The 21963-nt window shown below is 39.5% G+C and overlaps 1 protein-coding gene across 3 annotated transcripts in view; it reads left to right on the top strand.

Annotated features, from left to right (window-relative positions):
- The window catches only part of faf1 (Fas (TNFRSF6) associated factor 1), a 332733-nt gene that overhangs the window by 286248 nt on the left and 24522 nt on the right, over positions 1-21963 (top strand). For all 3 annotated transcript variants that reach the window (XM_069938594.1, XM_069938592.1, XM_069938593.1), the window contains exons 16-17: positions 6522-6602; positions 14120-14197. In XM_069938594.1, coding sequence (XP_069794695.1) covers positions 6522-6602; positions 14120-14197 — 159 coding nt within the window. The remainder of the gene's footprint in view (positions 1-6521; positions 6603-14119; positions 14198-21963) is intronic.

The following is a 21963-nucleotide window of genomic DNA, read 5'->3' as shown; positions in this document are numbered from 1 at the left end:
TAAAATTTGTGGATCATTGGGATCTCTTCTGGGTAAGGCCTGACCTGCACAAAAAGGACATGCTGAACCTGAACTGGAAAGGGACCACTATCCTGGCAAGCATGTTTGCTAGAGCTGTTGGGGAGGGTTTAAACTAGTTTGACAGAGGGGTGGGAACCAGAATGTGAGTGCAGAAAATAGGGCAGAAGGTCAAAAACATGATGCTATGTGTTCTTAAGTTTGTGAGGAAGGACAGGCAGGGGAGAAAAAAAAACATAAATGTAGCCAGTTAGAGGGGTTGAAATGTGTCTATTTCAATGTTAGGAGTATTAGGAATAAAGGGGATGAACTTCGAGCATGGATCAGTACGTGGAACTACAATGTTGTGGCCATTAAAGAGACTTGGCTGGATGAAGGGCAGGTTTGGCTGGTGCAGGTGCCAGGGTGTAGGTGTTTTAAAAGGAATAGAATGGGAGGTAAGAGAGGGGGTAGCATTACTGGTCAGGGATAGTATCATGGCTATAGAAAGGGAAGACACTGCAGATGGAGTGTCCACTGAGACAGTATGGGTGGGTCAGAAATAGGAAGGGAGCAATCACTGTAGTCTTTAGGCCCCCAAATAGCCCCCAAGACATCAAGGAACAGATATGCATACAGATTTTGGAATGGTGCAGAAAATACAGTGTTATGTAATTATGGGTGATTTCAACTTCACTAATATTGACTGGCACTTCCAGACTTCAGGGCAGATAGATGGGGCTGAATTTGTCAGGTGTGTTCAAGAAGGATTCCTGACACAGTATGTGAACCAGCTGATGAGAAGAGGGGCCAGACTGGATCTAATTCTGGATAATGAACCTGGATAGGTGGCAGATCTCTCGGTGGGGGAGTATTTTGGTGAGAGTGACCACACCTCTTTGAGCTTTAGCATAGCTATGGATAAAATAAAAGCAGGCAAAATGGGAAGGTGTTTAATTGGAGAAGGGCTAATTGTGATGGGATGAGGCAGGAACTAGCAAGAGTAAATAGGAAACAGATGTTCAAGGGTGAAAGCACAGAAGTAATGTGGAGGAAGTTTAGGGACCACTTGTGTAGGGTTCAAGGTAGGTTTGTTCCACTGGAACAGGGAAAAGATGGTAGGAAAAGGGAACCATAGTTGACGAAGCAGGTGATGCAGCTAATCAAGAGGAAGAAGGAAGTACTCATTAGATATTGGAAGCAGGAAACAGGAAGCGTTCATGAGAAATGTATGGTAGCCAGTAAAGAACTTAAGAAAGGATTTAGGAGAGCTCGAAGACCTTGCCATGTAGGATTAAAGAGAACCATAAGGCATTCTATGCATATGTGAAGAACAGAAGGATTATGAGAATGAAGGTGAGGCCACTAAAGAATAAAGGAGGCAACATGTTCTTGGAGGGAGAGGAGGTTGGGGAGGTCCTAAATGAATGCTTTCGTATTCACAAGACCAAAGGACCATGATCAGGGTGAGGTTGGAATAGAACAGGTTTGTTTGCTGGGCAATGTGGAAATTAAGGAAGTGAACATGTTGGATCTTCTTAAAAACATGAAGATTAATAAGTCTCCTGGGCCAGACATGATATACCCCAGGTTGCTGTGGGAAGTGGGAGAAGAGATAGCTGGAGCAGTAGTTATGACCTTTGAGTCCTCTTTGGCCACAGGGAGGTGCCAGAGGATTGGAAAATGGAAAATCTTCTCCTTATTTAAAAAGGTAATAAGGATAATCCTGGGAATTATAGTCAGTGGTGTGTAAACCATTGGAGAATATTCTTAATGATAGAATCTCTGAGCATCTGGAGAAGTACAGTCTACTCAAGAAGAGTTAGCATGGCTTTGTGAAGGGAATGCCGTGGCTCATGAGCCTAATAAATTTTTTTGAGGAGGTAACAAAAGTAATTGAAGGTAGGGAGGTAGATGTGGTCTATATGGATTTTAGCAAGGCTTTCAACAAGGTCCCCATGAGAGACTCGTTCAGAAACTTGGCTGTGTGGATTAAAAAATTTGGGTTGCAGGTAAAAAGCAGTGACTGGTAGTGGAAGGAAAGTATTCTGCCTGGAAGTCAGTGACTAGTGAAGTACTGAAGGATCTGTTCTGATACCCCTGCTCTTTGTGATTTGGATGAAGAGACAGAAGGATGGATCAGTAAGTTTGCAGATGATATGAAGGTGGGAAGAGTTGTGGATGGAGCTAAAAGTTGTCGAAGGTTACAAGAAGATATAGACAGGATGCAGAGTTCGACAGAGAAGTGGCTGATGGAGTTCAATCTGGATAAGTGTGAGATGATGCATTTTAGAAGGACAAACCAGAAGGCTGAATACAAGATTAATGGTTGGTTACTTAAGAGTGTGGTCCAAATTCATATATCCCTCAAGAATGCTGCACAGGTTGATAGGATAGTTAAAAAGGCCTATGGGTTTCTGAGTTTCATTAATAGGGGGATTGAGTTCAAAAGTAGAGAGGTCATGTGCAACTCTACAAATTTCTGGTGAGACCACACTTAGAGCATTGTGTTCAGTTCTGGTCACCTCATTATAGGAAGCATGTGGAAGCTATGAAGAGGGTGCAGAGGAGATTTATCAGGATGTTACCTGGATTGGAAAACAAGTTTTATTAGGCAACATTAACAGGGATGGGACTTTTCTCTTTGGAGTATAGAAAGATGAGGTGAGACTAATAGAGGTCTACAAGATTATGAAATGCATAGATAGGGTGGACAGCCAGCACCTGTTCCCAGGACAGGAATAGTAAACACCAGGGGACATGTGTACAAAGTGAATGGAGGGAAGTTTAGGGGATAGAGTTTACGCAGAGAGTTTTGGGTGCCTAGAATGCCTTGCCATGGATGGTAGTGGAGTCTGAAACATTAGGGGCTTTTAAGAAACTCTTAGACAGCCACAAGGATGGAAGAAAAATAGAGGGTTGTCGGGGAGGGAGAGTTTAGTATTTTTTTTCAGAAATATATGGATGGCTCAACATTGAGGGCTGATGGGCCTGTACTGTGCTGTCGTGTTCTCTGTTCTATTATGTATGTCTCTTATTTTGTATATCTCTATTAGGTCACCCTTCATCTTCTTTCAGAAAAGATAAGCCCAACTTATTCAATCTTTTCCATAACTGAGGTCCTCCAATCCAGGGGATCATCCTGTTGAATCCTCTCTGCACCCTCTTCAATAAAACCACATGCTTCTTATAGTGTGATGACCAGAACTGTAGTCAATATTCCAGGTGCTAGCTAAGTAGTTGCAACACAAGGTCCTTGGTTTTGTATTTTATGCCCTGACATTTGAAAGCAGGCATGCTGTGAGGAGCAATGGGCCATCATTGAGTAAGTTAATATTCCATTATGAAGTTTACCCACACAGCTGAATCTCCAGCCTCATTCAAGATTCCTTTATTATAAAAAAAAAATTGTCAACTTTTGCTTGCTATAAAGGTACATGAAGGCTTCACTAACCTTGCCTGGTTTCCCCCAACAATAAGAGAAAGAGAAGCAAAAGAGAGTACCCTCAGATTAACCAAGTGTCTTTGGATTCAATCACCTCCAATGCTCTGACAACCTCTGCAGCCACACTGCTGTCTTTCTGATCCATCAGCAAACACAAACACAATCTTCCAGTTCCAAACCTCTGATATGATCAGGATGTTTCACTGCCAGGAGCCCTACTTGCCTTTGGCACCCTCACAATCCTAATGTCTGGGTTCTCAGGAGCTAATCTCCAGCTGTATGTATCCAGTCTGGTTGCGAGTCCTTTGACCTCCAGTCTCCAGAGGTACACAACTTGTGTGGGTCCTTCAGCCACTGAGGCTCTCGCTGATCCACTGCCTTGGTCACATTCCCAGTATGGTCTTCTCCCAGGCTCCTCAGTAGGGGATGTTCTCCCACTTCTGGTGCCCTGCTCTGGTCTGCTGATCTGAAGCCTGCAACTAATATTAATTCAATAAATCTTCATGCTGGGAGTGATGCTTGCTTATCTAAAAGTGTGTGCCATTCTGATGAAGCTGTAATGTAGAACTAAATGTGTGCTTAACAGCCAAGTAGCCTAGCGTGGACAGAGGTTAGTAATCATACAACCAATGGAATGAATCAAAACATTATAGCCCTGTTGTACCTAATTATGAATAGTTAAACAACAAACAAGAGAAGACAATTCCAGGAACATCACATAATGCTCAACAATAATGGAATCCAGCATGAGAGTTCCAAATATGAGGCCAATGCATTTTCAGCCACCCTCAAGCATAAGTGCTATGTGAATTGTCCTCCATGGGTTCCTTTTAAGGTTTAAGACAATTTGGTTTACTCCTCACAAAATCAAGGAACTGCTGGGAATACGACATGTGTCAATGGACCAAATAACCTCCTGCCTACAGTGGTGAAAACTTGTGCTTTGGAACAAGCTGTAGCAATATGGAAGATTGCCCAGATATATCTTCTCCAAAGAGAGTGAGATGCATCTTGGTGAATTGTGTACATTTAATTTACTCTCAATCATCATCAAAATACTGGAAATTTTACTTGCCAATGCTAACAAAAGGTATTTGTTTCTCCAAAAATGTTGCTCATTGATGCTTACGTTGGTTTTTCCAGAATGATGGGATTCCAGACTTGCATAGATACATAGAACAGTACAGCACAAGACAGGCCTTTTGCTTCACCATGTTGTGCTGATCTATATAAACCCTATCTAACCCTTCCTTCCTTCACAGTCCATAACCTTCCTTTTTTTTTCTTACATCCATGTGCTTTATTTTAAATATTCCCATTGTATCAGCCTCAAGCACTATTCTGGAAGTGCATTCCAGGTACCCACCACTCTCTGTGTGGAAAATAAAATTTATCTCAGATAAATCCCTTAAATTTTCCTCCATTCGCCTTAAACAGACACCCTCCAAAAATGGCTATTCCCACCCTGAGAAAAGGATGGTGGCTGTCCATTCTGTCTATGCCCTTCATAATTTTATCTCATACACTGTTGCTCCAGAAAAAAAAGGTCCTCACTCACTCAATCCTCATAAGACATGATCTCATATTCAGGTAGGAACACTACCCTTCTAAAGCTTCCACATCCTTCCTTAAATGAGGTGATTAGAACTAAACACAATAATCCAAATGTAATCTAGTCTGCATTTTAAAGACCTGCTCTTGAACACAATTCCCTGACTAATTCCCTGACACACCATATGCCTACTTAACCATCTTTCAACTTGTGTAATAATTTCTTCATAGTCCTCTTCTAAACATGGACAAAAAGATCTAAATTTCAGGCGGTAGCCAAGAGTGATTGCCCTGGAGCACAGGGCAAAATATAATGTAACTATGCTCCATGACCCTGGAGAAAGGCTGTCTTGTCCTACCTTGCAAGCATGGCGTGAACGATAAATAAAGTTGACTTGACAATGAATATTACATTTTAAAATCAAGAGATGCAACACAGTAACAGGCTCTTCCTGACCAATATTGATAGCTCAGATAAATTATATTTCCTGTCTATTCTTGTTTCCTGCAGTTTGCTGCTTGGTTAATTTCTTGAATGGGTCAATCACAAGCTTCCACTTTACTTGATAGTCTTTGCGGAAGGACTTAAAATTAATTCTGATGCAGCATATAAATTTTATTTCCCATCCAAAGTTTTTGTAATTCTGCAACAAAATTCAATCGGTTTTGATGGATGTGACCAATCCTTTATGAATCCATCCACAGCGTTTTCTCATTCTTTAATTATAAAGTACTAATTTCTTGATGTTAGGGTTAGAATACCTTTGATTCTTTATTTTTACCACAGTTGCATGACAGTTTGTCATATCAAGAAAACTTGGAAGAACGTACTTAAAACACCTACAATGTACTCACCAAATCATATTCTTGAATGGAATAATCTCTTAATTTGATATTGTTTTTCCATTATTTTCTTAATTACAGTTATTTTTCTTGCATTAATTTTGGTTCATTTTCATCCTTTATTCAATATTGGTATCCTTTTAGTATCTGACACATTATCCTGTTTTATTATTACAGATACAAACATTTCTTATGCATCAAATACAATGTTAATTTCACACAGGAAAGAATATTTGTACTATTTTAACCTTTACAATTAATATGTTTTCTAGTTTATATTGCCTAAATACTTCTAATCATTTAAAAACTTTTTACCCAAACAGGATTATTTTGGGAACTCAGTAAATTATTTAAACCAAATTAATTTTGGTTATCAATTATTTGGGGTGGCATGGTTGACTTAGTGGTTAGCACAACACCTTTATGGTGCCAGTGATCAGAACTGGGGTTTGAATCCTGTGCTGTTTGTAAGGAGTTTGTACATTCTCCCCATATCTGCATGGGATTTCCCCAGGGTATCCAGTTTCCACCCACCATTTGAAATGTAATGGGGGTGCAGGTTAATTGAGTGTAAATTGGGTGACACGGACTCGTGGGCCGAAATGGCCTGTTACATGCCGTATGTCTAAATTTAAAAATATATATAATTTTGTTCATCACTTTCTTTTGTATATTTCCTTCATAGGATGAACGTGAAGCAAGAGAAAGAATGAAACGAGAACAAGATGAAGCATACAGAGTTTCTCTGGAAGCAGATCGAGCTAAGGTTTGTCCTCTTTTTGTCAAGTTTCTATATTTGAAGATGGCATCAATTGGTAGTATACTGGACAGTGAAGAAAGTTATCTAAGATTACCACAGTATATAAATCAACTGGAAAAATGGAGAAAAAATTGATAGATGGAACTTACCCTTGTACAAGTGTAAATTGATACATTTGGGAATTTAAACCAGGGCAGAACATGCACAATAAACAGTAAGGACATAAGATGGGTTCTTGTACCATCCTAGGGATACAAGTACATAGTTCCCTGAACTACACCTTTTCCCACTCTTTCCCCTGTAAGGATTCTATTTCATTCTCTCAATTTCTCTGTCTCCATTGTACCTGCACCCAGGATGATGACATCCATGCCAGATCATAAGAGATGTCCTCTTTCTTCATACAACACAGCTTTATCCATCAACTCGGTACTCACATAACCCACACATCTGCCCTGGCTCCCTCTGCCCCCACAAGCAACAAGGACAGGATTCCTCTTCTCCTCACCTACCACTCCACCAATCTCTGCATCCAAAACATCCTCCTCTGTCATTTCCATCACCTACTATGTGATCCCACCACTAGACACATATTCCCCTCTCAGCCTTCCGCAGGGATCGCTCCATCCATGACTCCCTTGTCCACATCTCCCTCCGCACCAGTCATCCCCTTAATCTACCCCTGTGACCGCAAGGGATGCTCCAATTGCGCCCACACCTCCTCCCTCACCACCATTCAGGACCCCAAATATTCCTCGCAAGTGAAGCATCTTTTCACTTGTGAATCTGCAGGGGTCATCTATTGCATCCAGTGCTCCCGTTGTGGTCTCCTCTACATCAAAGAGACTGGACGCAGACTGGAAGATCATTTTCTTGAGCACCTCTGCTCTGCCGCAATAATGTGGATTTTCCAGTGGCCACCCATTTCAATTCCCCATCCCATTCCCTTGCTGACATGTCTGTCCATGGTCTTACGTACTGCCAGACTGAGACCACCCGCAAATTGGAGGAACAACATATCATCTTTCAACTGGGCACCCTCCTACTGGATAGCATTAGTATTGACTTCTCTAGGCCTTTTCACACTGCGGTTGAGTGGTAACGCAACTTGGACCCAGGTGAAATTCCAGGGATCTCCTGGTTCTTTCACTCTGTGTCCAAATTCCCTGTAATTTGCCATTCCTGGCAATTTAGCAGGTCCCATCCCTGGCAATGATGTCATTATGGACTCACAGGAAGTTCTATCAGAAGATTGTGTGTGGGTGTGTATATATGTATATGTGTGTGTATAACACACACACACACACACACACACACACACACACACACACACACACACACACACACACACACACACACACCAATAACAAATAGCAGAATGAACTGATTTATTGAAGGCAAGTTGAGGTTGAAAAGCTGAAATGACGACACAGTGACGCACCACACAAGCACTGACATCACTGCGCTACCCCTGCTTAGCCATTTGCCGATTCAGACTACAGGGAAAGGGTGACCTGGGGGTAATTTTCCCAAGCTGAAATTTTCATGGGAGATTTCCTGGGAAAATTTCCTGGGAATCCCCATTTTACACAAAGGTGTGAAAAGGTCTTCTGACTTTTGTTTAAAACTCCCCCCTCATTTCTTCTCCCATTACTTTCCCCCAGCTTTGTCTCTCCCTTCCCTGTCTCCTTTTGCACAAACTTGATAAATTCTTACCTCATCCCTTATCATATCCAATTAACACCTTTTGTTGGTCTGGATTCCTCCCCCAGCCAACATTGTCTGAATTTTGAGATTTTCTGGGATTTCCTGCTTCTGGCTCAGTCCTTGAAGAAGGGCTCAGGCCTGAAACATTGGCAATATATGTTTGCTTTTTATGGATGTTGAAAAGACTGGTTAAGTTCCTCCAGCATTTTGATGTGGTTTTACTACAATCACAATGTAAGCAGACTTTTGGGTTTTACCCTGAATATTAGAACACAGTGGGACAGGGTGGTAAGAAAGGCATGTAGTTTATTGCCTACATCAGCTGAGGCATTAAGTAGAAGTGTTGGGGTATCACGTTATAGCTTTATAAGATGTTTGAGTATTATGTGCAGTTCTGGAAACTGTACTGCAATAAGGATGTGATTTGGCAAGGAAGAGTGCAGAAATTATTCACAAGGGCTTGACTTATTAGGAGAAATTAGGTCAGCAAAGTCTGTTTTACCAAAGCAAGGGAGGCCAAGGGATGAGATCATGGATGTAAAGCAAGTCCCTAGGTTAAGAATGTCTGACTTACAGATATCTCGCACTTACAAACAGACTACTTGGAAGGCATGGGTTACAATTGCCATCTTTGAAGATTGGTTCTTGAACAATTTTGTCCCTGCAGTTGAACATTATTGTATGGCCAAGAAAATTCCTTTCAAGATTCTCCTTGTTGTTGACAACGCACCTGGACATCCAAGCACTTTAGATGATCTTCACCCCAATGTAAATGTCATATTTTTATCCTCCAACACCACATTGCTACTTCAGCCAATGGTCTACCCAAGATGACGTGATGAGCTTGAGGGAGTTCTGGAGGAATTATGACATCTATGATGCATCAAAAATATTGCTGATTCTTGGGATGAAGTGAAGCAGTCAAATATGGAAGGCGTGTGGAACAAATTGTGCCCCCAATTTACACATGTTTTTCAGAAGTTTACAGCTGATGACATCGCTGAAGCCCGGCAAGCTGTGGTTGATATTGGTAATCAACTACAGTTGGACATCAGTGAAAATGATGTCATAGAGTTACTCGACTCCCACGCCGAAGAACTGACCAATGAAGACCTTGTGGAACTAGAGCAGCAGATAATAGCATTTGAGGAAGAAGACTGGAATCTAAAAACTCCTGAACCCTAAAAGTTTTTTTTGGAAAATTTTATTTAGGTATTTTACAAGATATTACAAAAAAAAGAAAATACAAGATACAAATACAGATATATAAAAAAAGGAAAAGTATAAAAAAATATTGATGATGATAATAACCCCTCCCATTCCCCTCCCTCCCTCTACTAACTACATCATCTTGACTCCCTCCCACACCCCTCAGAGCCTTAAACAAAATTATACATTTAAAACTAATTAATCAACATGTCAACTTTTTACATAACTCTTACTTAAGATCAATAATCATACAATCCAAATATAAACTCCACATTTTAATAAAAAAAGAATAATTATTTCACAAATTGTAAGCTATTTTTTCCATATATAAACACGATTGTAATTCTCTATGCCATCTTTGTATATTCAATTCCACATCATTTTTCCAAGTTATCGCTATATATTTTCTTACAACCACTAACCCTAACTGCAGAAATGCCAATTGTAGCTTATCAACCAATCCCAAAGTAACAGCATTTATATATCCCAATAAACACATCATTGAATCCATTTTCAAATCGATTGTAAATAAATCTCTCAAAAATTTAATAACTTTTTCCCAAAAAAGTTTAACTTTCTTACATGTCCATACACAATGCACAAAAGTACCTGTCTTTTCTCTACATCTAAAACACAAATCTGTTGGTCTAAATCCATATTTCTTCAACTTCTCAGGTGTCAAATATGAATAAAATTATAATTAACCATGCTATATTTCACATTACTTAATTTTGTAACACTATCCATTCACATATTTGACCATTCATCCCAAGACAATTCAATATCTAAATCTTTCTCCCATTTCTTTTTTATTCTATCGATCCTAACTTTATCTATCTTTTCTTGCAACAACCTATACATATCTGATATAAATCCTTTCATGTCATTGCCAACCATTATAATCTCAAACTTAGATTGACTTGTAAAATTAATTCCTTACCAAATTGTATTTGCAAAAAATCTCGAACTTGATAATAAGCTAAAATAGAATTTACAGAAATACCAAATTTCTCTTGTAATCTATTAAATGTAGAAAATTTATCCGCCTCAAAACAGTCTTGTATAATACTAATTCCTTTCAATTTCCAATTTTTCAAATAAGTATTATTTAAAGAAAACGGAATTAATTTATTCTAATACAATGATGATTTAATAGAATTTTTCCATTTAGAACCTATACGCTAATCCTGCTTATACCAAATATCCAATATATGTCTTAATACTGGTAAATTATATTTTTGTAGCAACAAAGGATTCCATTTATAAATAAATTGACTCATTTCTTTTTCATAGTCCAGACCATTGATTGTTGAACATCGAACAACCTATTAATGAATTTCAACTGAGCCGCTTCATAATAATTTTGAAAATTATTGAAGTCCTTCCCATTCATACCGCCATGTTAATTTATGTATAGAGACCCTAGATAATTTACCCTTCTATAAAAATAATCAAATTATTTTATTTAATTCTGTAAAAAATGTCTTTAGAATCCCACATAGAATAGATTGAAAAAGATATTGTATATGAGGATAAATATTCATTTTTATACAATTTGCTCTCCTAATTAGTTAATGGCAAATCTTTCCATTTCTGTGAATCAATTTTAATCTTATTCAACAAAGGCATATAATTCAAAATATATAAGTTGTGATAATCTTTATTAACTATAACCCCTAAATATTTAATCTTATCAGACCATTTAAATTCAGTAATCTGTCTACAATCTAAATAATCCTCATTTGATATCAGCAATATTTCACTCTTCTCCCAGTTAACCTTATAACCTGACAGTATGCCATATTGATGTAATAAATTTTTCAGCATCCTCAAAGATTCTTTAGGATATGTTAAATATATTAAAACATCATCAGCAAACAAATTAATCTTAGATTCTTATTCACCTACTTTAATACCTTTAATATCCAAATTTTGCCTAACAGCTTGAGCTAAAGGTTCTATTACTAATGCAAACAACGCTGATGAAAGAGGACAGCCTTGCCTAGTAGATGTAAAAGCCAATTAAATCAGACCATTCATCATTATTTTGCTGTAGGATTAGTATATAAAGCTTTAACCCAAATAGTGAAAATCAGTCCAAATTGAAATTTTTCTAAAACCATAAATAAAAATTTCCACTCAACCCTATCAAAAGCCTTTTCTGCATCTAACGCCACTATCATTGGTTGATGAGCTTGTTGTCTAACAGCATTAATTATAGAAATCAATTTAGTGACATTATCAACTGAGTATCAACCCTTTATAAATCCAGCTTGATCAACATGTACTAATTTTGGCAAATAATTAACCAGTCTGTTAGCTAATACTTTCACAACAATTTTATAATCTACATTTAATAATGATATTGGTTGATGAGAAGACACTTTTAATGGATCTCTATCTTTCTTTGGAATAACAGTAATCAACGCCCTCGAAAACGATTCTGGAAATGAACCCACCTCAGTTGCCTGTTTCAAAACTTTCATATAAACCAGAAACAACAAATTATTAAATTCTTTATAAAATTCTACTGTAAACCCATCCTCACCCAGGCACTTTCCTCCTGACATTGATTGCAATGCTTCCTTTAATTCCAATTCTGTAAAAGGACAATCTAAATCATTAATATCCCTAAATGTTTTTGACAAAAGAGTTAGCTGAAGCCTTTTTTTCCTTAGAAGTAGAGATGGCAAAGTTAGAGAAGCAAGATCCTAATACAGAGAGGTTCACCAAAGTTTACCGAGGGCCTCAGCTGCTACAAGGTTATGTACGATGAAAAAGAGAAAAGCTCTGTACAATCCCTTGATGCCTACTTCAAGAATTTAACTCCAGTAGTTGTATATGCATAGAAAGGTAAAATATATACTATATACTAAGACCAACATTTAACTAACTGACACTAAGAACCATATTGTATCTGTTCTGATTTACCTACAACTTCGACTTAAAGACAGACTTAGGAACAGATCTTATTCATAACTCAGGGACTGCCTGTATATAAAATCACGAGAGGGGATAGAGAGGATATATAGTCAGTGCCTGATTCCCATAGAAGGAGTGTCTAAAACTATAGGGCATAGTTCAAGTTATAATGGAGGAGTTTAAAGAATGCCTCAGGGTAAATTTTCCTATAAAGAGTAGTTGGTATTTGAACTGAGTGCCAGAGGAGGTAGTGGAGTCAGAAACAGTAACAACATTTAAAATGCATTTTGACAGATACTTAGATACAGATGGCATGAAGGGATATGGAATTTATGCACACAAGTTGGCCCAGGTCAGTGGGCTGAAGAACCAATTTCTGTGCTGTACAATGATCTCCTAACTTCCATAATCTCCTTCATCCCTGTACCCCCAAGGATTTATCATATTCACACTTTTAGTTGATCCACCATTGGTAACTCATAATCATTGAGATGGCCATGTCCAACCTATCTTTACTCTCCAGATATATCAACCTATTTTGCACTTCACTCATTCTCATCAATTCCCCCCCCCCCTTAGATTCTGCTCCTCACCTACCCCTCATGAGCAGTGGCCAGACTGCATGTATTTGAGACATGGGAGTAAATCTGAGTATAAAGGAGAACTCCATGGGATCTCAGGACTACCATTCAAACTCTCACAGTCAGAACCAGAGGTCAGACTCAAACTTAGTCACTGGAGAACTGAGTTAGCAACTCCCCTTTGAAATTCTCTGCTTCAATACTTTTCACATCTGTAGACCTCATTAAAATTCAGTTCTTTGGTTGAGCACTCGTCATTTCTCCTAATAACTGGCTTATTGTCAATTTTTGTTTGATATCAATCATGTGAGATCTATGAGTTATGTGTCTATACCTTAAGTACTATAGATACGAAATCCTGTGGTGGAATTCTGTAAAGCAGAAATTCTTGAATACTTAACACTGGCATAGAGAGTTCTTGTTTTGACTCATAGGAGGAGAGTGGATAAAAAGGATTAACTGTTTGAATTTAGATTCTCTTAACAGTTGGAGTTTATTCGAATTTTTACGTTCTTTTCAGTGTTCCATTTTTTTTAAATTTTGTGAATCAAACTGTTCTGTATGGGATTTGCTGTCAATATTGCCCAAAATGTAGCTATTACACTGCTTTAAGTGGCAGTTTTTCACCTTTCAACTGTATAAGCAGATTATTTACATTTGAAATGTTTTTGACACTTAGAAAGGCCAAGGCTATGGGTGAGCCAGCTGTCATTTTTTTGCAGCAATTCTTGGTTGACCCATCCCTACTCCCCACTCTGCTCCCCAGCATGACTGGATTGATGCAAGGGAAACCTGCCTTGGTACCTGGCCTTTCACTGGTGTTAGTGTCACCTCACCAGATAGGTTCTCAACAGGGAATGTGCAAAAAAGTATGTGAGAACTTACACAGCAGTGGCTCATTGCTTTCCACAAAATACAGACTTTTATCTTAATGCAAATATGAAAAAAATACATGTTAAATAAATCAACATTGATAAGGAATTTCTGTACCTTTATTAAAACTAAATTATTAAATGAGGAATCAATGATAAAATATTCTTCAACTTTTTCTTTAAATTACTTTTAATTCAATGTGTTTAAACTCTAAATTTATTTGCTCTTTAGAGAGAAGCACAAGAAAGAGAAATAGCAGAGCAAGTGCGTCAAGAACAGATTCGAAAAGAACAAGAGGAAGAACGAGAGGTAAGTGTATGTGAACTAAACTTTGTACGTTTTTGTGCAGCTGAAGGAGGAAGGGACAAAGACACTTTTTTTTCCTTTATTTTCTCCGTGCTCCACATTTTTACGTTTGTAATAAAACAACTCATATGTGATTAAAGTGCAAATTCCAGATTCTATTCAAGGCTATTTGCATACATTTTGGTTTGACCATGTAGAAGTTGCAGCACTTTTTATACATAATTTCCATCATTGCAGGGCACCATAATGTCTGCGACATTTGACTTTACACTTGTATGTGAGTACTCAGGTATGTTTGATTGTTTCTTTGCTTGCTTCTAAGCTTTTGATCACTTTTGGAGTCCGTAGTTGCCATTCTTCAGCATGAGGATCAAAGTTGTGCCAATCAAAGTTGTAGAAGCCGTTATGAGGACTGAAAAACAAGAATCAAAGAGTAAGAGTTATCACTCAAACTCCAAAATCAACAGTTTAGAACATCATTAAAAAGCAAGAATGTACTGGTGATGTCAGTAATCACAAAGGGCCTGGAAGATCTCCACTGCTGATGACGGAAGAATTCTCATCATAATGAAGATAAATCCCCAAACACTTGTCCGACAGATCAGAAACACTCTTCAGGAGCCAGGTGTGAATGTCAATGACGATTGTCTGCAGAAGACTTCATGAGCAGAAATACAGAGACAAGATGCAAACTACTAGTTGGCCACAGAAACAGAACAGCCAGATTATAGTTTGCTAGTAAGTGTTTAAAAGAGTCTGCAGAATTCTGGAAAAAAAAGTCTTGTAGACTGATGAGACCAAGATTAACCTGTGTGGAGGTGTAAAGGAACTGCCCAAGATTCAAAATATAGCACCTCATTTGTGAAACATGGTGTGGGGATGTTATGGCTTGAGTATGTATGACTGTCATAGTTACTGGGACACTTATCTTCATTGATGATGTAACTGCTGATGGCAGTAGCAAAATGAATTCTGAGGTGTGTAGAAACATCTTATCTGCTCAGGTTCAGGCAAATGCCTCCAAACTCACTGAATGGTGCTTCATCCTACAGCAAGACAATGATCCTAAATATCTTTGGCTTGGCTTCGCGGACGAAGATTTATGGAGGGGGTAAAAAGTCCACGTCAGCTGCAGGCTCGTTTGTGGCTGACCAGTCCGATGCGGGACAGGCAGACACGATTGCAGCGGTTGCAAGGGAAAATTGGTTGGTTGGGGTTGGGTGTTGGGTTTTTCCTCCTTTGCCTTTTGTCAGTGAGGTGGGCTCTGCGGTCTTCTTCAAAGGAGGCTGCTGCCCGCCAAACTGTGAGGCGCCAAGATGCACGGTTTGAGGCGTTATCAGCCCACTGGCGGTGGTCAATGTGGCAGGCACCAAGAGATTTCTTTAGGCAGTCCTTGTACCTTTTCTTTGGTGCACCTCTGTCACGGTGGCCAGTGGAGAGCTCGCCATATAATACGATCTTGGGAAGGCGATGGTCCTCCATTCTGGAGACGTGACCCATCCAGCGCAGCTGGATCTTCAGCAGCGTGGACTCGATGCTGTCGACCTCTGCCATCTCGAGTACCTCGACGTTAGGGGTGTGAGCGCTCCAATGGATGTTGAGGATGGAGCGGAGACAACGCTGGTGGAAGCGTTCTAGGAGCCGTAGGTGGTGCCGGTAGAGGACCCATGATTCGGAGCCGAACAGGAGTGTGGGTATGACAACGGCCGGAGCCGATCCTAAATATACTGCTAAAGCAACAAAGGAGTGTTTGAAAACTAAAAACTGGAAAGTCATTGCCAAGTCATTCTCCCGATCTAAATCCAATTGGGCATGCCTTCCATATGCCGAAGAGAAAACTTAAGAGAAAAATCCCCCAAACAAGCAGGAGCTGAAGTAGAGGCCTGGCATTGCCAGAGAAGATACTCAGCCTCTGGTGATGTGTATGAATCACAGACTTCAAGCAATAGAGAAATACTTGCAACATGCAACAAAGTACTACACATGACTACTTTAATATGCATACCATTGCTATGACCCAAATATTATGGTACCTTGAAATGAGTGGACTTTGTACAAAAAGTACTGTAATTTCTAAATGGTAAAACCAAAATGTATACAAAAAAACCTTGAATAAAATCTGGAATGTGGACTTTAATCATGTGAATTGGTTGATTACAAATTTTAAAATGTGGAGCACAGGAGCAAATAAAGGAAAAAAATGTTTAACTTTATTTTTCTATATCCTGTACCTTATCCTAGTTGCACTCTCCCCTATGCTTTTTGACTTGTTTTAAAATATGCTCTGCTTAATTGCACTAACTGCTTTACTTAAGTATGGTTTGATCTGCATACAGACCATGCAATACCAAGCTTTTCACTGTATTTTGGTATTTGTGACAGTAATAAAATAAATTCATTTCCAGTTGCTCCCAAACAGACAGTCCAATACATTCAGAAATTCTGTTTTTACTTACTCATACCTATTTAACATCATAAAATCAAAATAATTACAGCACATAAAGTGCCACTCACCCCTGTGAGTCGGTATTTTCAGTATGACAATTCTGTCTCCAATGGCCCTGGAATTATTTCAACCTTCAAATGTTTAACCAATTCATTCTGAAGGTCACAATTAATCTGCATCCACACTTTCAGTTTGATATTCTTGATTTTAGCTACTCCCACTGAGTTTTAAGTTTTCTTAATGTCACCCAAGATCTTTGTCTGTTTCTTGAATCTTCCAATGGAACCAGTATTTCTCTATTTATACTAGTTGGGCCTGTTTTTTTGCCATTTTGGAGCATTACACACCTGGGAGAACCTGCTCTTAATCCTGATTACTGACTTGGAAGCCCTGAATGTTAATAAAATATTTAACTAAATTGCCACCCGCTCTGCAACTCCCTTCACTGAATGTCACCCATCACTTGTTCCTTCCCTATGATACCTGATCTCTCTTTTCTTCTCCACCCTTGTCTTTACCAATAATAAAAAGCTTCCCTGATTTAGTATCCCATCCTTCATCTCCTAAATTTTGTATGGCTAAGTGGGACCAATGTGTCTCTCCTTCAACCCACATACTGTGATCCAGTTTTCTGGCCTCAGACAGGAGCACCAGCTGGAACATTTTTGGGCAGATGAAATATGATGCATTCAGATGGTAGCCAAAACAGTAATGGTGTTTCAGTGCTGCCTTCTGGCTGTGTTGAACATTCTATCAATATTTACTGACCGATGCTGCTTATTGAACTAATTATCACCACCAAATAGTTTTTGTAACTGCAACTCATCAACCTCATTTGTCTGAAGTTCAATCACTTATATAATGCAAAATGTGACAGCTAACTTGTACAGCGAATTTTCTCTTCTTGATTATCTGAAGCAGATAGAAGTAATTATATTTATTTTCTCAACTGCATCTCCAATGAGATTGCTCACATTGAATGCTTTAGTTTGTTTTTTAGGTGAAATAAATGTCTATTTTTTTTATTTTCAGTGGTAATTTACATGTTCTCTCCATGCTTATGTGAGTTTCCTCCCATAGTCCAATGACATGTTGTTAATGCATGTTCATAGAGAAAAAAATAGAATTGGCACTTGTGAGAGGGAGTAAATTGTAGGGGCAAAAGGAAAACACAAAAATCTGCAGACACCGTGGTTGAAGTAAAAACACAATATTAGAGAAAGTTAGCAGGTGTCCTTTATATAGCAAAGATAAAAATCCATAAACCAATGTTTCAGGCTTGAGCCTTTCATCATGGTATGGAAAAATGTCAGCAGGCATCTGAATAAAAGAGCAAGGTGGTGAGGCATGGTCGCAAAGGCAGGAGTTGGAGACAGCAGCAAGCAAAGAGAGGAGGGATAGCTAGGTGAATAGAGAGGGAAGGGATGGAGAGCTGACAGGGGGAATGGGAGGAGGCGGAAAGGGAAGAGAGGGGGAAAGGAGAGCAGGTTAGCAGAAATTGGAAAAGTCAATGTTAATGCCATCAGCTGGAAAGAGCCCAGACAGAAAATCAGGAGTTGTTCTTCAAATTGGTAAGATACGAGGCCATGGACAAAGTATGGGAGTGTGACGCATAACTTAAATGGTTGGCCACTGGGAGGACTCAGTCACTGGTGTGGACAGAGCAAAGGTGCTCAGTGAAGTGATCTCCCAGTCTGCACCCAGTTTCTCTGATGTAAAGAAGGCCACAAAGGGAGCACTGGATGCAGTAAATCAATTCTGTGGATACACAAGTGAAGTGTTCTTTCAACTTGAAAGGCCAGTTTTGAGGTGATCTGAAGCAGGGTGGTGAGGAAGGAGGTGTGAGTGAGTGCAGACATGGCACCTCCAGCAGCTATAGGGAAAGGTGCTGCTGGGGCAATTGGTGGGGAGGGATGAGTGCACAATGGAGTCATGGAGGGAGTGGTCCCTATAAAAGGCATAGAAGAGAGGAGAGGAGATGATGTGTCTAGTAGTGGGATCCTTTTGTAAGTGCCAGAAATTCCAGAGGATGATATGTTGGATGCGGAGGCTGGTGGGATGGTAGGTGAGGACAAGGGGAATCCTGTATTTGTTGCATCTGGTGGCAGAGGGTGCCAGAGCAGATGAACAGGAAACAGAAGAGATGCAGGTGAGGGCAGAGATGATGGTGGTGTAGGGGAAGCCATGTTTGTGGAAGAAGGCAAACATTTCTGAAGTTCTGGACTAGAAGATCTCATCTTGGGAACAAATGCGGCAGAGACGGAGAAATATGAGAAGAGAATAGAATCTTTGAAGGGGACAGGATGCGAGGAAGTATGTTCAAGGTAGTTGTGGGAGTTGCTAGGTTTGTAGTACATCGGTGGAAAGTTTGTCTCCCGAGACGGAGACAGAGGGATCCAGGAAGGGGAGAGTCTGTCAGAGAGGGACCAGGTGAGTTTGAGATCATGGTGGAAGTTGGTCACGAAGTGAATGAAGTTGATGAGGTCATTGTGGGAGTATGAGGCAGCCGCGATGTAGTCATCAATATAACAGTTGAGGGGCCTTACCTGTGTAGGCTTGCTGCATGGATTGCTCCACAAAGCCCACAACAAGGCAGGCATAGCTGGGACCCATGCAGCTGCTCATAGCTACTCCTTTGATTTGAAAGAAGTGAGATGAGTTAAAGGAGAAGTTGTTTAGAGTGAGGACAAGTTCTGCCATGTAGAGGATGACTGGTAAAGACTCTGGTCCAGAAAGAAGCGAAGTGCTTTAAGACCTTCTGTATGGGGGATGGAGGTAGAAAGGGATTGGATATCCATCATGAAGATGAGGCGGTCCAGTTTGGGTAATCTGAAGTAATTGAAGATGTGAAGCTGGCATGTGAGGTATCGCTGATGTAGTTGGGGAGGGATTTAACTGTGGGAGAAAAGCTAGAGTCAAGGTAAGATGAAATTACTTTGGAGGGGAAAGAGCAAGCAGAAACAATGGGTCTACCAGGATGGTTGGGATTATGTATCTTGCGTAAAAGGTAGAAACAGTCATTGCAGGTATGGGAGAAAATTAGGTTGGAGGCTATGGGAGGGAGATGACCAGAAGTGATGAGGATGGAGATGGTGTTGGCTTCATGAGCATTTATTTTAGTTTTATAAGGGAAAACTAAATATGGGAAAATGAGATTCATGAGATTGCTCCCTGAGGAGCCAGCATGGACCCAATGGGCTGAATAGGCTCCTGTGTCATTATAAGATAAGATTTAACCAAAGATTATGACTCTTTTATGAATTATTGAGTTTTAATTTGGGAATTAATGTGTACTGCAGAAACAATTTTATACAATTGAATGTTCTGTTTGAAGAGTTCAAAATGGAAAATTTTATTAACAAATTATTGAGACTAAAAAGAGGTATTTTAAATATGATAAAAATAGATACTAGTGTATTAGAGAGTTATTATAAGTCATGGTGAGTCATTATGAGTCAGTGCTCAGTTTCCTTCCCAAGACTGATTGCAGGTGACTTCATTCTGTTTAATTATTTGGTTCAGGAGTTATTGTCAGTGGAAAGCAAATAATTTCATCACATGTGAATGAACTATCACCTGACTGATGTAACTCAATAACCTGTTTGAACCTGGTTCAATTTCTATTATGTATATGCATCATTTCTGATAAAAGCCCACACGAGAAGCAAACCTCTGTTTTATAGACCTCATGGTGTAATGCCATTGAAGCAAGGAATATTATAAAGAATTTCAATCCAATTATTTTATAATGGATAACTGAGAATAATTGGACTATATTCCTGGAGCTGGCTCATGTGAGCATTAACCTCTTGATAATGGCCTGATTATTCCTTTTAGTTCAAGCTCAAGTTTACTTGTCATCCAATTTTACCAGCACAACCTGACAAAGAAGCTGTTCCTCTAGCTCTGATAATTCTTTGTCTCTTTACCAATGGGATTAGCTGGAAGAAGCTGTGTGTGGGATGGTAGGGGCCTTCCCTGGTTTTGCAAGTCCTCTTTTAAACAACAATCCCGATGAATCACATTGATGGGGAGTGTGGAGGAGAAGGTGACCCTAGTGATCTTCCCTACCTCTTTTATGCTCCTGTGAATTGACCTCTGATCTGATGCTCTACTGCAACCATACTTTTCTGCTCTACTGCAGCCAGCCAGGATGCCCTCAATAGAGCTCCTATAGAAAGTTGACAGAATGATGGCCCTTAGCCTTGCCTGCCTCATCCTTCTCAGGAAGTGCAGTCGCTGTTGTGCCTTCCTGACAAGTGAGGAGATTGTTACGTATACAGGATGGGTCAATTCTTAAGTTGGCTCCGAGGAACTTTGTGCTCTCCACTACTAAGCTATTAATGTGTAGTGGAGGGTGCTCATCCCTGGTCCTCCTGAAGTCTCACAATCATCTCCTTTGTCTCAGGTTGTTGTTATTGCACCATTACATGAGATTTACTACCTCTTCTCTGTATATCGACTCCTCATTGTTGCTGATGAGAACAACTGCTGTTGGGTCATCTGTAAACTTGATGACTCTGCTAGAACTAGATCTGGCATTGCTGTTGTGGGTCAATAGCGTGAACAGGAGCAGACTGAGCACACAGCTGTGAGGTGTGGCCAGTGTTCAGCATGATGGTGCTCGACTTTCTGCCGCCAATCTGTGCAGACTGTGGTCTTTCTGTTAGGAAGTCCAGAATCCAGTTATGGAGAGGGGTGTTGAGTCCCCACCAGGACAGCTTCTCCAGCAGAAATATAAATGACTTTTACTATAATTATTCTTGAACTTGATTCGAATACTTCCCAGACAGTACTCTTTCAAGTTGCAATTAACAAGGATAAACAGTGCTTGAAATATAGAAATAGATAATCCTGGAAATGAACTGTAGGTCAGTCAGCATTTGTGGAAAGAGAGTTAAAACATTTTTGGTTGATGAACTTTGAATAGAAATGGAAAACATTTGTGATTTAAAGGGTTTCTTGCAAGCAATTACAGAATCAGTGAAAGGAAAGAACAAAACTGTATGAAAGTAAAAAGCAGAAAAGATTTTAATCCTGATTTAAGATGAGAATATAAGTGGGACAAAATTGAAACAGAAGATGAGCTCATAGGTGGTGTCAATTGGAATGATAAATAAGTGGATGTTAGAAATATTTAAATAGACCCGGGTGTTTTATAGGGAAGATTCCCTCATAATGATAAAGAAGGGATTGAAGTCATGCTTGGTGGTCACATTATGGTGGAAGATGGATTTATTTGGTAGTGATTGTATCCCTTGTGCACCTGGTTGAGAAAAACATGCCAAGAAATGGAATGGGCACCAGCACCTATAGTGAAGAG

The sequence above is a fragment of the Narcine bancroftii genome, chromosome 5 (assembly GCF_036971445.1).
Source record: "Narcine bancroftii isolate sNarBan1 chromosome 5, sNarBan1.hap1, whole genome shotgun sequence".
In the NCBI taxonomy this organism is placed as follows: Eukaryota; Metazoa; Chordata; class Chondrichthyes; order Torpediniformes; family Narcinidae; genus Narcine; species Narcine bancroftii.
Note: the sequence above shows the minus strand (reverse complement) of the source record. Positions and strands in the feature narration are given on the sequence as shown.